This window comes from Thamnophis sirtalis, unplaced genomic scaffold (genome assembly GCF_051295495.1).
Source record: "Thamnophis sirtalis isolate CommonGarterSnake01/CBP01778 unplaced genomic scaffold, rThaSir2_p1.2 scaffold_15, whole genome shotgun sequence".
Taxonomy (NCBI): domain Eukaryota; kingdom Metazoa; phylum Chordata; class Lepidosauria; order Squamata; family Natricidae; genus Thamnophis; species Thamnophis sirtalis.
The window spans coordinates 34465702-34481835 of NW_028261395.1; the positions used below are offsets into that span (position 1 = coordinate 34465702).

The window sequence follows — 16134 nt, forward strand, 5'->3', positions numbered from 1 at the left end:
AAGGGAGAATAAGAAAGAAAAAAAGTGCAGAATATGAAAAGGAAAGAAAAAAAGGTAGAAGATATTGGGAGGCCATCTTCCATGCCATTTTTTGTTCTGTTGATATTCCAATTTTGCAAGGGAAACTGATCCTTAAAGGGCAAATGGCTGGTTTTTTTCAGCCCCAATATATTAAAATCTGGGATTGCACATTTGATGTATGGCTTAGCACAGTGTTTTTCAACCTTGGCAACTTGAAGATGTCTGGACTTCAACTCCCAGAATTCCCCAGCCAGCATTCGCTGGCTGGGGAATTCTGGGAGTTGAAGTCCAGACATCTTCAAGTAGCCAAGGTTGAGAAACACTGGCTTAGCATAATTGCTAATTTGGACCAATAATATTATTTTCAGCTTTAATGTACAAAGCATTAGGGTTTTTTCCCCACCTTCTGCTGTTTTTAACCATATTTGTTAGATCCCGTACCCAGTGGTGATCCATGTCATATTTACTTCCAACTCTTGTACCTGTTTGAAAATCCACTGAAAAAACTCCTTGCTGGTCGGGCACGAGAGCATCCGTATCATCTTTGGCCAGGATTTCAATGAGATAGTACTCCAGCCGGGGATTGAGATCTTTGTCAACTGCTGTCATTTCAGCTATAACTGTGCCTACGGAAGCTGATTCAGGAACACTGACAGTCTGGATGGGATTAAGAAACTCTGGCTGAGAGTCATTGACATCATCAATCTGGATGCTGACGGTGGCAGTACCAGAGAGAGACGGCGTGCCTTGATCTGTAGCAACCACTGTCAAGCGGTAGTGGTCCTTTTCTTCTCGGTCTATAGTTATATTGGCCACGCTGATGACCCCACTCTTAGCATGGATCAAGAACTTATCTTGAGCTCCACTCTCTATCCGGTAGCTCAGCTGCCGATTGAGGCCACTATCCATATCAGTTGCCATTACCTGAAGCACGGAAAAACCTAGGGGGAATCCCAGACTGTATTATTAGAGAGGATATTTCAGCTATTCAGAAGAAACATTTTGAATTAGTCCATCTGACCTCCAGTATTCTCCAGGTAACCCAAACTGATCTCCAACAATTCCATAAGTTTCTGTGAGTAATGCAGAGCAATGTAAAGGAAGTTATAAAACTTACCCTTAGAACAGGGATGTCAAACTCGACTTCATCAAGGGCCGAATCAGGGTTGTGTTTAATCTCGGGGGCAGGAGTGGGCGTGGCCACGATGGGCATGGCCAGCTTGACATTACTCATGATGGGGGCACCTGTGATGGTCTGAGCGCTCTGTCAACAAAAACAGGCTCCAGAACTCCATTTTCAGTTACGATGGCCTCCTGAAGCTCCGTTTTCACTGGCAGAGGGAGGCAGGAGGCCGTTGCAGCTGAAAATGGAGCCTGAGAGCTCCATTTTTGCTGGCAGAGGCACTGTGGGCCAGTGCTTTGCTGTTTCTAGGACGGCCCCACAGGCCACATCTAAGCACCCTGCGGGCCAAATCTGGCCCCCAGGCTTGAGTTTGACACCCCTGCCGTAGAGCAAGATGTGCACCACTGTGATGCTGCAATAACTTGTTTTACTTTTCCACAATTTATTTGTAAAAGATATGTGGGAAACATAAGCACAAATAACTGCAATTCCCAACAGATAATTATACATTGCACAGAGGGTTGTATGATTTTTTAATGAGAAATGAAAAAGGCTCTGTCTATGGTCTATGTCAGTGTATCTCAACCTCAACAATTTTAAGAGATGTGGACTTCAGTTCCCAGAATTCTCCAGCCAGCATATTTGCTGGGGCATTCTGGGAATTGAAATCCGCCTCTCACAATGTTGCTGGAGTTGGAGAAATACTGGTCCATGCCATATCAAATTGTTTGCAATCAAAAGGGACAGTCTTTGATACTTAAAAAAAAAAGAGATAGGCAAAACAATTTATATAGACATAATTAAATCAATATCTTTTTTTATAATTGACCAAATAGTTGCAAAGTACAGAGTTGTTGTTTTTTTAAATAGAATTTACCAACCAAAAACGTTCCAAGTCCCTGGTCCATCAAATCTCTAATGCGGCAATGATTCTGGTTAGTTTAAACCAGGGTCTCCAACTTTGGCAATTTTAAGACTTACTTTCCAAATCATGTAAAAAGGGGGAAAGTTGTGATTTAAAGCAGGGGTCCTTAATCCCAGAGGTGGGTTGTTGTTGCCTGTTTGGCTGCTGGTTCGACATGCAAAAAAATTTTGTGCGTGCTCGCTTCACTCGTGCACACACCACTTGTGCACATTTGCATCTAAAAATGTCTGCGCATACACAAAATGTTTAAAAAGAAAAAAAATACATTTCTGCAATGAAAATTGTTCTGCGCATGTGCAGAACAAAAAATCAAGATGGCGCCGCCGTAGAAGAACCAGTTCGGGGGCGTGGCAGACCTGGGTTGCTACCGGTTCCAGCAACCCAGGCCACCAAGTTACTACCTATTTGGCCGAACCAGCCCAAACCGGTAGGAACCCACCTCTGCCTAATCCCCACAGTGCCAACCGGTACCAGTCCATGGTCTGTTAGAAACCGGGCTGTCCAAGGGGCAGGTGGGAGAGCAAAGCTTCATCTGTGCATGCCCTGAATTTAGATTGTGTCTGAAACCATCCTGCCCCCCCCTTTTCCCCCGAGATCCGTGGAAAAACTGTCTTCCACAAAATCAGTCCCTGGTGTCAGAAAGGTTGGAGGCTAGTTTAATTTTGTAGATTAATAAATCAATAGACAATTTGTAAATTAATATTCTGGACAAGTCAATCCCTTATTTGGAGCTACATAAAATCTCTAGTTGAAACTAGCAAGGATTGAGTGAATACAGTTTCCGTGTTCATTCTCAGGAACTAAAGTATGACTTAACAGGAGAATGGTGAATCCCCATAGTTTAGTATATTAGGAAAATATACTTTTAAATTAAAATATAATTTTTAATTAAAAATATAATTTTTAAGATCAAAGTTGGAAAATGAGTCACTTGATTTTAGTTTTTCAAATAATTTTTCCTCTGTTAAGTGGAACTGAATTTTTTTTCTTTATCTGCTTCAATACTGCAGTTGTATTTACCAATATGGCGAGAAATAAATTTGATCTTTTTTAATACATTAGCAGAATTCACAGTATAGGTTATTGTAAAATAATAATAATAATAATAATCCCTGATTTTCGCAGGCAACACCCCGCCCTCTTCACATTTGTTTTTATTTTAAATTCCTAATACTTAACTTCAAATCAGTTCCAAATTTTCCATTTTGCCTTCATTCTAACCTGCAGGGCTGTTTTCTAGTATCCGAACAGATAAGACTGCGGGATGGAATATCGGTCTGTTGTCATTATCATCCAGAATGGTCACGGTGAGATTAGCAGTACTGTTCAGTTGGCCAATGTCCGTTGCAACAACCAGAAACTCCAAGATGGGATTCAAGAAAGTCTCTCTGTCTATCACCTTCCCCGGCTTCACCGAAATGACACCTAAAGGTTAATAATACGAGAAAGAGGTGAGTTCGACAGGGGGGGAAATGCAGTCCAAGGAGTCTCCAGATCTATCAAGCACGTGCCACAGCCTTTTGTATTATCAAAACAGAAATAGTACACACTGATTTTGGCAAATGGGAAAGGAATGGAGATTTCCTTGCTAAGTGATTCATGCAATGAGATTTTGTAATAATGAAACTTCTATTCCTATTTTTTCTTTGCAGTTTTCACAAAGGCAGTGTTGTTGTGACAATTTTAAAAAGTCGGTGTTGCAAAGATATAGTAAGATTTTTGTTTCAGCTCCATTGAATGCAATGTAGTTTACAGATGTCTAAAACTGGAAATCAATACACTGATTATTTATTTATTTATTTATCATATTTATATAGCTGTCCATCTCCTACTCTGGATGGTGTACTTTTTTTTGAAAAGCCATAAAATGAATAATATTAAGAATATCCCATAATCCAAAAAACACCAATATTATTAAAGACCAGAAGAGAGCACACGTCGCTGTAAAGTAAAAGCCATTTTATGGCAATACAGTAGAAGCCATTTAAAGGTACAATAGGCTACATCTTAACAGAACACCCCTCCTGAGGGATGTTAGGGGTGTCTTACCCCCACAGGTGTAGGTGTTTGATACAGAGGAAAGAATTCAGAGAAAATTGGATTATTTGGTGTTTTTGGCAACCATCTGGAAAAAACTGAGGATGTTTATCAAATACAAAATAAGAAGATGGAAATTCAAAAAATTGAAATGGAAAACGGAGATAAAGAATTTGAGCCTGTTGATATTCGTGACAATTGGTTTATTTCTGAGGGAGGAAAGAATGAAATATTTGAAGAGGAGTTAAATGGAGAGAAAATTTACTTCAAAGGACAGGACCTAGAAGGATAAGAAAATACTAAAGAATTTATGGACTATGAAATATTATTTGCAAAACATTTGATACCACTGCTGAGAAGCTGATAAAGGAAACAAAAGGAGGGCGTCAACATTATATGAGAGATACCACAAACAAGAAGGTGCAAAGATTACTTCATATGGACTCATTCAAAAAGATGTTTGGAGAATTGGATCCACAAATGGCAGCAGATATAAGACTGTTCTGTTATTGGAGAGATACAGGTTGATAGATGGAAGAGTATAATTCAAAATTAGCTAAACTTAGTTAAATCCATTGGTAATAGGTATAGTTAAATAAAAATAGATAACGATAGTAATGTATACAATGTTGAGCTGTTATGATAAGTAATAATTGGATATGAAGAGGGAAGGTTAGAAATATTTTTGGACTATATACAAAGATTATTAATAACAATAATTATAATAAAAAACAAAACTATATACAGTTAAATTTTAACTAATAGGGGGAAAATGTTATGATATAGGATATAGTTAAATAAAGAAAGGATAATGATAATAAATTATATACATGGAGGATTAGAAAATTTTGATATTAAATATTATGGATGTTTAGCTAAAACAGGATATGAGGACTTAATGTTAATGGAGGATTTTACAAATAAGTAAATGAAATGCCAGCATGTGGTTATGTATTGAATCTTGGTATACTTAAGGATGAAGGATGTTTAAATAACTGTAGTCAAATAAAAGTGGAGGTATGATGATGTTAATATAGTAAATATTTGAATTAAGATATTTGAATTAATATGAATTATATTTGATGACGGTGGAAGAGATGCACAAAAGCTTTTTGTAACCAGCTGATATACTTTTTACAATATATGTTTGTTTTGAAAATAAATAAATAAATAATTTTTTTTAAAAAAAGGAAAGCCACGCCCAGGCTCCGAGCCATCTGGCATGGCTCTCAGTCACCAAATAGTTCCCATTGGCTGACCCAGTTGCCATGCCTATACATTGGCTGACCTTGTTACCATGTCTCTGCCAGTTCATGAATATTCTGACAAAAAATATATCCTATTGCCTCATCGGCCTGAATAGGCAGACCGCTATACATGGAAGAGTGCATGTCTTTCTTACCTGTTCTCTTGTCAATGATAAACAGGTTCTTTTCTTTTCCAAGCAGTTGATATGTCAACACTGCATTGATGCCCTTGTCATCATCCAAAGCTAGGATTGGTCCATTAAGGACAGTGAGAAGAGTTCCTGAATCAAACAGAAAGAACTCAGAAAAGAGGCATAATGTTGATAGACTGACTCTACCTCCCTCTTCCCTTTCCCTGATGATCAACAATGAAGTATGAATGAATGAAAGAGAGTGAGATCCTACAAAACAATAAAATAGTGCCTGGTGTAACCTTGGCAGACTGAATCAAGACGCCCTTGGGAGAAGCCTTAAGTCCTGCTAAAACAAAACATACGTTCATCAGCCACATTAAAGTGGGGGGAAAATATCAAGACATTTAGCGGAATGTTATCTTCTGAGCAAATTCTTAAGCTTCTGAGAGAGCATGTCAGTTAAGGATATCATGTGGTTCACTAGATGTAAAATACATGAGAAACTATTTCAAGTATTTAAAGTCATAATTTCACAGTAGTTGAACAACTATTTTTATGTGTAATTACTGTATTTTTCGGAGTATAAGATGCACCTTTTTCCCTCAAAAAAGAGGCTGAAAATCTGAGTGCGTTTTATACAGCGAATACATTTTTTTTGCTGTTTTTTGCTCAATTTTGCCCCCCCCCCCAGTCCATAGGAGCACTCTATAAGCCTCCTAAAGGCTATGGACACCTTTTTGTTTTGTTTTTTTACAAAAAATGGGCCTATTTTCGTGAAAAACAGGCCATCTTTTGCTCATTTTTGCTCCCCCCAGGAGCACTGTACAAGACTCCTAAAGGCTATGCATGCCCTTTTTTGAAAAAAAAAACAGGCCCATTTTCACGAAAAACAGGCTGTATTTGGGAGGTCTACAGATTGCCAAAACTTTTTTTTAATTTGCCTCTTCAAAATCTTGGTGTGTCTTATACTCCACTGTGTCTTATACTCTGAAAAATATGGTACTTTAGGGATGATTTCATATTTCAGATACTGTACTTCAAACAACAATTTGGCATAGGAATAAGCCACCTGCTTATATATTTCCTTCCTTAACAAAATAGTACCTGGTTTAATTACATCACAGCTGTGATAACCAGAGGTGGTATTCAGCCAGTTCGGACCGGTTTACCCGAACCGGTAGTGGAAATTGCAGGTGGGCCCCCCACCCACATGCTTACCTGCCCCCAGCTCTATGCTGCCCTATTTAGATATGTTTTCAAGCCAAAGTGCATGCGTTGAAAGCTAAGTGAATGCATGGGCAAACTGCTAGGGAAAGCAAGTGAATACCACCCCTGGTGATAACCAAATCTGTGGGGGTGATCCTTTCAAATCAGATCACATATTAAAGTCAACATTATGATTTGCAATCCTCATTTGGAAGGTTTCTGCAAAAGCATGTTGCTATTTCAGATATACTGAAATAACAAATTGGTCCAAACAGGAGCTGTTTCATTAAACTCAGATGAGGAGTTCTTGCTGCTCTCTGAGCTTGCTTGTTTTCTTGCAGATGTTTCATTACCCAAACTAGGTAACATCACCAGTGCTAGGTAACATCTGTACTAGGACTAGCACTGATGATGTTACCCAGTTTGGCTAATGAAACTTCTGCAAGAAAACAAGCAAGCTCAGAGAGCAGCAAGGACCCCTTCATTTCAATCCAGAGCTACAAATATTCTCCTTTATTGATTAAACGGAGAATACGAGGAAACATGCTTATTCCCACCATGCAATTCAAGTATCAGAAGCACGAATGCAACTGCTATCTGAATGGATCAAAGAAGCAAATGTGAGTGTCTAGAATCAGCCCATGAGACCTTGTCATTTTCATTGATGCTATTATAATTCAAGTGAGCTACAAAAGTTCATAACTTTAAATAATTCCCCATTGCATAGTTTGAAAAAAAGGGGAATTTTCTGAACGGGAAAGAGAAGTAGGAGTATTTTAGAAATCACCAAGAGCAGAAGCAGTAAAATAAATCTGGGGGTGTATTTGACTAATTCAATTTCCCTTTCTGTTTCTTTTACTTCAAAAGCATTTTTCCTTTATATATAGTACAGTAATTTCTCAGAAAATTTTCTCCTACTTCACTTATATATCAGGAAGTCCTCAAACTGCCCAGAAGTACAAGTCATTGTAGTCATAATAGAGGCATCCCAGGACTAGACACAAATTTTTGACATTTTTTGCACTGGATGGTAAACAAACACTGTGGTTTTAAACCAATGCCACAGTAATTCAATCAAAGGTCTTCAAACTTGGCAACTTTAAGACTTGTGGAGTTCAACTCACAAGTCTTAAAGTTGCCAAGTTTGGGGACCTCTGTATAAACAGATCAATTTGGTAAACATTTTTTTTTGGTTTGGAAGTAAAAGACCAGAAACCAGAAAAAAAAGTCATAAATATTGATTATGTGACTGCAGGAAACTGCAAATGGCTATAAAGGTGAACCGGTTGCCAAGTGCCCAAAATAACTTCAAAAACTGGTCCCGAGTAGCTTTTAGAGATCCGTCATAACTTCAAATGGCTATTAAGCAACTGGTTGTAAGTTGAGGACTATCTGTATGCCTTTGAAAACACACAAATCTTGCAATAGAGAGAGAAAAAGGAGAATCATTTTCAAAAACTGGAAAAATGTCCTGTGCCTGAAAAGTATGAAGGAACAGTTTCCCCCCCCCCCCCCTGTCACCATTTTATTTATTGTATGTGTCTTAAAATATTTTTAACAGAAAAATAGAACCTTTTATTAGTAGCGGGAAAGCGTGGCTGCTTGGAAGGGACTCTCTGCAGGTCATGAGTTTTGGGCAGAGTGTAGGACACACTTACCTGGAGGGGAATTTTCTATCACCTCAGCCTGGTAGGAACTCTGAGTGAAAAGTGGGTGATTATCATTTTCATCCGCTACTGTGATCACCAGCAAGTCAAAATCCTGAAGTTGTACCAAGAAAAAAGAAACAGTGATTTAAAACAAGATTCAAAACAAGAAAGTCCAGTTGCCTTTTGAAAGAAGGCACCCATGGGAGAATCATGACCTGGATAACTGAGAAAATCCATAGGCATTTAGCTATGCACTTTGAGATGAACACCCTTTGAATGGTGTGATGCGTGAATGGATTTCCAGAAAAAAATGGTAGACTACAGGACTCAGGTAATTCTGTGGGCACAAATAAACCTCCAAGTGGCCTCAACCAACGGCTCTCAGAGAGGTTGCTAAGAAGTAGATTAGCGGTCACCAACTGGGGGTCTGGGACCACTGCTGGTCCGCGAGAAATTTTTTGGTGGTCCACAGAAAAATTATTTGCATTTTTTATATTGCACTAAATCAGAGGTCCCCAAACTATGGCCCCTGGGATGGATACGTGCAATTAAGGCTTATGTTGCTGCAGAGAGTCTCCCCCTTCAAGGTCTTTTTGTGTGGGTCAGGGGGAGCCCAGAAATTCCAAATTGGGGTCTGCTTCAGCCTCCTGGTGTGAGGCTTTGGGTGAAGACTGGAGGGAAGTGCTGCTGGTGGCAAAGAGCCGGAGGGCCTTGTTCCAGTGGGACTGAAACATGGCCTGAAACTGGCTGACCATCTCAGCCTGCTGAGCCTCCAGGTGCCAGTCTCTGGCCTTGCACTCCCGCAGGTCTTCCCTCTGCTTGGAAAGCCTAAGCTCGCAGTCCTCAGTGAGGTGCTTCTACTGAGCTTCCTTCTCGGTCAGATCCAATTTGAACTGAGCTGTTTTGCCAACTCTTTCTCTTGATGGCTGCTTAGCTCCAACAACTGCTTCCTGTTGGGGCCTTAAGGAGCCTGGGCAGGGAGGCAAGGAGAGGCTGGGAGGGAAGGGGCAAGTAGAGGCTGGTGAGGCACCCCTTGATGTGAGTGACATCGAGTTGGCTATGCCCACCCAGTCAAATGATCACCAAGCCATGCTCACTCATCCGGTCATTAGGCAGATATTAATGGTCCGCGGGATTTAAAATTATGAATTTAGTGGTCCCTGAGGTCTGAAAGGTTAGTGATCCCTGAATTAGATGACTACATGGAATATAAATCCTTCCACTCTCCACAATTCAGTCAGAACTGAAGAAGCTTCTTGGATGAGAAGTGTAACCCTAATCCTTTTCAAACAAAACAAGAAAGGCCAGTTGTGAAAGAAAGCACCTTTGGGACAGCCATGACCTGGATGACTGAGAATCTCCACAGACAACGATTTTAAAAAATTGACTTCGCCTTTAGAAGGAGCTTCTTCTCACAATTATCGTGAGAATTTTCAGAATTCATATCAGTATTTCTTATTTGATTTTCTCTTTGCATATTTACATCCTGCGCCAGCCCCTAAAACTTAGGATAAAAAAATTACAAGTTTCCATATAGTGCTATCCCAACCTTCCACTCCAGAAATCCATTTAACTAAGTAAGTGATTTAAAAAAAAACACCTCTTAAAAATATTTGATTTTGAGCTGGTGGTTTTTTTCCATGAGAAGCTTCTTTTTGATCCAGTTCCAAAACCAAGGTAAGATACACAAGGGCAGGGAATGTTTGCAGGTTTGGGTTTTGGTGGAAGTTAAAATGTTTAAAGTAGTGAAACCCATCACTCACTCACTCACTCACTCGACGCCTCTTCACCCAACGTGGGTATAGGCGACTTCCATGGAAATTTTTGGCGATCCATGGAAGTTGTTTCGGCTGGATATACCCAAGGGGACGCCAGTCCCAAGGGTCGACAGAGCCCGATTGGAGGGAACAGGGAGCACCACGTGAAGGCCGGTGAAACCCATCTCACAGGTTATTCACAGAGAGTGGTTCAGGAGTGGGATTCAGCCAGTTCGGGTGAACCGGTTGTTCGGGTGAACATCCCCCCCCACCGCCCCTGTGCTTTCCTGTCCTATATTTCCCTGATTTTAGCTCAGTTGATTCACACGGCACAGCGGATTGCTGCACATCAACTGTTTTACTCACAGGCGCTGACACAGAAGGTAAGTTTTAAAGCTTAAAAAGGACGTTTTTTGAATGCTGCACCGACACGCACAGATCTTGTCTACTCTCTCTACTCTCTGTCTCTCATTAAGTATTTGGGAAATTTGATTTCAGAATTACTGTCTGAGAAAATACCTATTTTACATGTCTATTGTAACATAATAGAATATATTTGTCTGTTATCTGATGCATCTGTCGATGAAATCTAACTATTGTAAGGTTGTGGGTTTTTTTTTCCAAGAAACTTGTGGGGAACCAAATGATTAATGGATAACCTATAATGAAAAAGAAAGTTTGAGAACATGGTTAGTAATAGTTTAACCGCACATCCGTTAATAAAGGAAATTAAACTTTAGGCTGCAGTCTTGTGTTTTATATATAGTACAATGATTTATGGTTTTTTGGGGGGGGGGAGGATATTATATCAAATGCTCTTGATTAATGCAAACTTGTTCAAAATTAGGAAAAGATACAGTCAGTAATTACCCTTCTTGCATTGCGTGCGTTTTCTGGATTGTCCTTCACTGTTATCGTCAGTCTATATTCTGACACTCGCTCCCTGTCCAATGGGCGATTGACATATACAATACCAGTCTGGGGAAGAGAAGAACAAAGCAAAACGCAGAGAGAAAAACATGAAATGAAACTGTTCAACTTGCTTTGAACTGCCAAATGTATTTAATGCGTAAGGCCATTAAAGATTTAGAAGATTCATTGAATCAGAAAATGGGTTTGAAGCAGCTATTTAGGCTGTACAAATTTATAGTAATGACTCAAGTTACAGGGAATTTGCGTTTTTCTGAACCTCTTGAGAGCAATGTAATGATCAACACTCCTGCAATTAATTAATAGTGATTAAATTGATACAGGAATGAGTTGTGTTTCCATTTAGACTGGATGAAGCATCTAGCGTGCACTAGCTCTGAGCTTTAGTTTAGCACAGCATGGCACACTGACAAGGTCAGTTATAGCTTCTCAATGATTTGCAGCAAAATAAACCAATTTTAGTTACTGTATGTCAGGGGTGTCAAACTCAAGGCCTGGTTGGGGGGTGTTTACTTAAATTTGGCCTGCGGGGCCACCCTGGAAACATTGAAGGAACAGCCCGCAGGGCTTCTGCCAGCAAAAACGGGCTCCCGAATTCCATTTTCGGCTGCCACGGCTTCTTGCAACCCTCTGCCAGTGAAAACAGAGCTCGGGAGGGCCGCACATGGGAGTGACATTCAGCTGGTCATGCCCATCCTGGCCCCCAAGGTAAAACAAAACCCCAATGTGGCCCTCAATGAAATCGATTTTGACACCCCTGCTGTATGTTGACGACAGAAGAGAAGAAAACCAGGGACGTTTTGATACTGAAGAGCAGCTACAGGTAAAATTTATGCCTAACTATCTGAAATACAGGCAGTGCTCAAGTTATGTTCACTCAGCCAGAGACTGTTCAAAATTGCAATGACACTGAATTCTGACCAGCACACATTCCTAGGGTCGCATAGCTGTGATTTCCTATGGTCTCTGATGTCTTCCACAAGCAAAATCAATGGGAAATCTGGCAGGAAGTTGTAAAAGTAAAAAAAAAAATACAACTCCTAACTAAGCATATAGAATAGTTTGCCTCTAATGAAAGATTATACTTGAAGGGAAGGCAAATAGGGGGGAGATGAGATAGAAGGGTATAAAATAATGTGTGTTAAATGTGGACTAAAAATTACTTTTCTTCTCTTTTGCAAAGTTAGAACTTGGAATCACTTGTTAAAAGAACAACTTCCCAATTCCTAAAATCCAGCCATGGATGGGAGATGACACCACTGTGCTAAAGGTCTCAAATATGGACCTATCTTACTAAAAGTACTACCATGATGAACCTCTACATGAAAGTTATGGTTAGGCATAGGGCAGGAGTGGGTTCCGACAGAGACTATTGCTGGTTCGCTCAGGGACGTGCCCCACGTGCTCACGCATGCGCAGTAAAACTAAAATTGCTTTGTGCATACGCAGAAGCAAAAAACAAGATGGCGGTGCCTATGGCGCCGCTGGGAGAATCAGTTTGGGGATGTGGCAGGCCTAGGTCTCTGCCAGTTCCAGCAACCCAGGCCACCAAGCTACTACCAGTTTGGCCGAACCGGTCCCAACCGGTAGGAACCCACCACTGGCATAGGGGCTCCATTGTTTTCACTCTGATTGCCATAGGTTTATTAAAGAGTATTTACCATATTTTTCAGAGTATAAGATGCACCAAGGTTTTGAAGCGGCAAATTAAAAAAAAGTAGGTAGGTAGATAGAGGGATAGAGAGTGAGAGAAAGAGAGAGAAATACAGTAGGTAGGTACGGAGAGAGAGTGAGTAGTTAGGTAGGTAGATAGATAAAGGGATATAGATAGATAGATAGATAGATAGATAGATAGATAGATAGATGGATGGATGGATGGATGGATGGATGGATGGATGGATGGATGGATGGATGGATGGATGAATGGATGAATGGATGGACGGACGGACAGACAGATAAAGAGAGAGAGAGAGAGAGAGAGAGAGAGAGAGAGAGAGAGAGAGAGAGAGAGAGAGAGAGAGAGAGAGAAATACAGTAGGTAGGTAGGGAGAGTGTGCGTAGGTACGTACGTAGGTAGGTAGAGGGATAGAGAGAGAGAAATAGAGAGAGAGAGAAATACAGTAGATAGGTAGGTGTTTCTGCTGACACAGCACTTGATCAATGTAGTTCTCATCAATCAGTTAAAGAGCTTTCCAAAAGGGGGAAAAAGTTTTTGCACTCTGAAAACCTCCCGAAAACGGCCTATTTTTTGTAAAAATGGGCCCATTTCTTTTCAAAAAAAGAGGCACGAATAGCCTTGGGGGGGGGGGGCTTGCAGAGTGCTCCTGAGAGAGTGGGGGAGGGGAAAATGGCCTGTTTTTCACAAAAACAGGCCCATTCTTTGTCAAAAAAAATTGCATGCATAGCCTTATGGAGGCTTATAGAGTGCTGCTGGGGGGGGGGGGCAAAAATGGGCCATTTTATGCTCATTTCTGCCTTCCCAACCCCCCAGGAGCTCTCTGACAGCCTCCATAAGGGTGTGCACACCATTTTGGTGAAGGGGCGGGGCTTTAGGAGGCAAAAAATGCTGTATTCAGTATATAAGATGCACCCAGATTTTCAGTCTCTTTTTTGAGGAAAAAAGGTGCATCTTATACTCCAAAAAATACAGTAGGTAGTCTTAATCCATGCAGTTTAGTGGATTAGGGAGACTCAAGTCCTGATCCTCCTTTAGCCATGGAAGACAACTGAGTTATTTTCTCTTAGCTATAGACTGGGAGCTTGAAAAAAATCTGTTTGCAAAACTACCCTGTACCAGTATCAGATACTATGGCCCATAAGCTTTACTGAAGAACCATTATTTTGCAATGAATTAATATTAAAATACTAGCCGATAACCTGGCATTGCTTGGGTATTTATTTATTTATAGGGGGGAAATGTCGGGACCAAATGTAATTTCTAATGATGGATTTTCCCCCTTACCAAAGGGAGCCGCCTTCTGGAGTACTATGAAGCCCTTAGCATGGCAACTCCACAGCGCTGTACAGTAGAAGCCATTTTAAGGCACAACAGGCTGCATCTTAACAGAACACACACCCCTAGGGGTTCTAGGGGTGTCTTACCACCACAGTATTTGTTTCCAGAGAGTAAGTCATCTGTGTACCAAGTTTGGTTGAAATTGCTCAAGGCGTTCTAGAGTTATGCTGGATATAAGTAAATATATATACTTGTTTATTTTAGATCAAGTTAAAACCTACAACTGTAACTCCAATTTATTCCAGAATGTTTGATGCAGTAGGCCACCAGACAGATCTAAAAGACCTCTAAGGCTTACCGTACTATTGATGTAAAAAGCATTGTCTCTATTCCCTGCAGTGATGCTAAATGTTAAAAGAGCATTCCTGCCACTGTCTGCATCCCTGGCAAGGATGCGGGTCACGAAGCTGGAGATGGGAGCAATTTCACTGATGGTGAGATTCATTGGTAGATTCAAGAGAACGGGGTCATTATCATTAACGTCCAAAACATTCAATCCCACCATGACCTAAAACACAGGGACAAGGCACATGAGAAGAGCAGTTAAAAGGCCATTATTACAAAGAACATTCCATTCAAAAGATCTTTCCATTCCACTCTATCCTGTCAAAGCTGAAGAAGCTTCTTGGATGAGAAGTGAAAAGTCTTCAAAAGAAAAAAAACAAGGAAGTCCAGTTGCCTCCTGAAAAAGCACCTTTGGGACATTACAAAGAACACTCACTCTGTGACTGGGGCAAACTCTTCCTCCATTTCTCCACATGGCATCATAAAGACAAGAATACAGGTAAAGGTAAAGGTTCCCCTAGCACATATGTGCTAGTCGTTCCCGACTCTAGGGAGCAGCACTCATCTCTGTTTCAGAGCCAAAGAGCCAGCGCTGTCAGAAGACGTCTCCATGGTCATGTGGCTGGCATGACTAAATGTCGAAGGCGCACGGAACGCTGTTACCTTCCCACCAAAGGCGGTTCCTATTTTTCTACTTGCATTTTTACATGCTTTCAAACTGCTAGGTTGACAGAAGCTGGGACAAGTAACGGGAGCTCACTCTGTTAGACGGTGCTAGGGATTTGACCCCCTAAACTGCTGACCTTTCTGATTGACAAGCTGTCAATAAGTGTCTTAGCCACTGAGTCCCTGCATCCCTTTTAGAATACAGGTAGTTTTTGACTTATGTCTGGTTTTCAGCAACCATTCAACCTCCCCCAGATGTACTTCTGACCCAGATTCAAAGTTTTGATAGCTGCTGCCCCCCCCCAGTCACATGACTGCATTTCTGGCCTTCACGTATAGCTATTTGCAGCATCCTATAATCACATGATTTACAATGATTTTTGTTGGAAACTAGTGTTTACCTGGTTTCCAGCCAAAACAACCTGTTCTGAACAAGGACAGTGGCATTTGCTTAAAGACTGCCACGAGAAAGGTAATAAAATCAAGTGTGGTCAGGTGATTGACCTACTAACTAGTTATAATCACAATTCCAGGTTCCATTAGGGTTGTAAACCAAGGGCTACTTTAGTCCCTTTTGTTTTTTTACTATACACAATTCAGTACCTCTTTTCAGATGGACATTTTATAATCTGAGCCCCTACGACTTACCGTAGAACTGAGAGAAGGCAGCCCTCTGTCCTTGGCCTCGATGGTGAGATTATAAAAAGCAATGTTCTCTCGGTCCAGTTCAGCATCCTTTCTCACACGTAGCTCCCCTTCCACAGGTGAGATCACAAATTCTCCTGCAAGACAGACACAACTACGTCCTAGGAAGAAAAACTCAAATAATAACAACAACAGTAAGAATGTTACATTGATTTTATGGGCGGAGGGTCTGGAGCCCCATTTGCTAGGGACATTTTTATTTGTGGTTGGACAGGAAACAGAGGTGGCATTCTGCCAGTTCGGATGGGTTCGCTCAAACTGGTAGTGGAAATCGCAGGTGGGTCCGTCCCCTGCCCCAGCTCTATGCCATCCCATTTAGACACTTTTTTTAGCCAAAGTGCATGCACGGAAGGAGGGAATGCGTGGACAGTGTGTGTGCATGTGCGAGCGAATGTGTGGATGGGGTGCGTGTAAGCGAAGCTAGCGCATGCGC

At 41.0% G+C, this 16134-nt stretch overlaps 2 protein-coding genes across 2 annotated transcripts in view; both read right to left on the reverse strand.

Moving 5' to 3' along the window:
• The window catches only part of LOC106543541 (cadherin-23), a 41442-nt gene extending 39585 nt beyond the window's left edge, over window positions 1-1857 (reverse strand). The window contains exons 1-4 of the mRNA XM_087702427.1: window positions 1825-1857; window positions 1139-1285; window positions 1043-1094; window positions 504-962 (exon numbers count right to left, since the gene is read on the reverse strand). Of these exons, the coding sequence (XP_087558553.1) occupies window positions 504-962; window positions 1043-1094; window positions 1139-1285; window positions 1825-1857 (691 nt within the window). The remainder of the gene's footprint in view (window positions 1-503; window positions 963-1042; window positions 1095-1138; window positions 1286-1824) is intronic.
• A 1365-nt stretch (window positions 1858-3222) lies between these two features.
• The window catches only part of LOC148042546 (cadherin-23-like), a 30615-nt gene continuing 17703 nt past the window's right edge, over window positions 3223-16134 (reverse strand). Inside the window, exons 5-10 of the mRNA XM_087702428.1 lie at window positions 15645-15778; window positions 14344-14553; window positions 10970-11077; window positions 8352-8454; window positions 5509-5634; window positions 3223-3494 (exon numbers count right to left, since the gene is read on the reverse strand). Of these exons, the coding sequence (XP_087558554.1) occupies window positions 3286-3494; window positions 5509-5634; window positions 8352-8454; window positions 10970-11077; window positions 14344-14553; window positions 15645-15778 (890 nt within the window). The 3' untranslated portion in view covers window positions 3223-3285. The remainder of the gene's footprint in view (window positions 3495-5508; window positions 5635-8351; window positions 8455-10969; window positions 11078-14343; window positions 14554-15644; window positions 15779-16134) is intronic.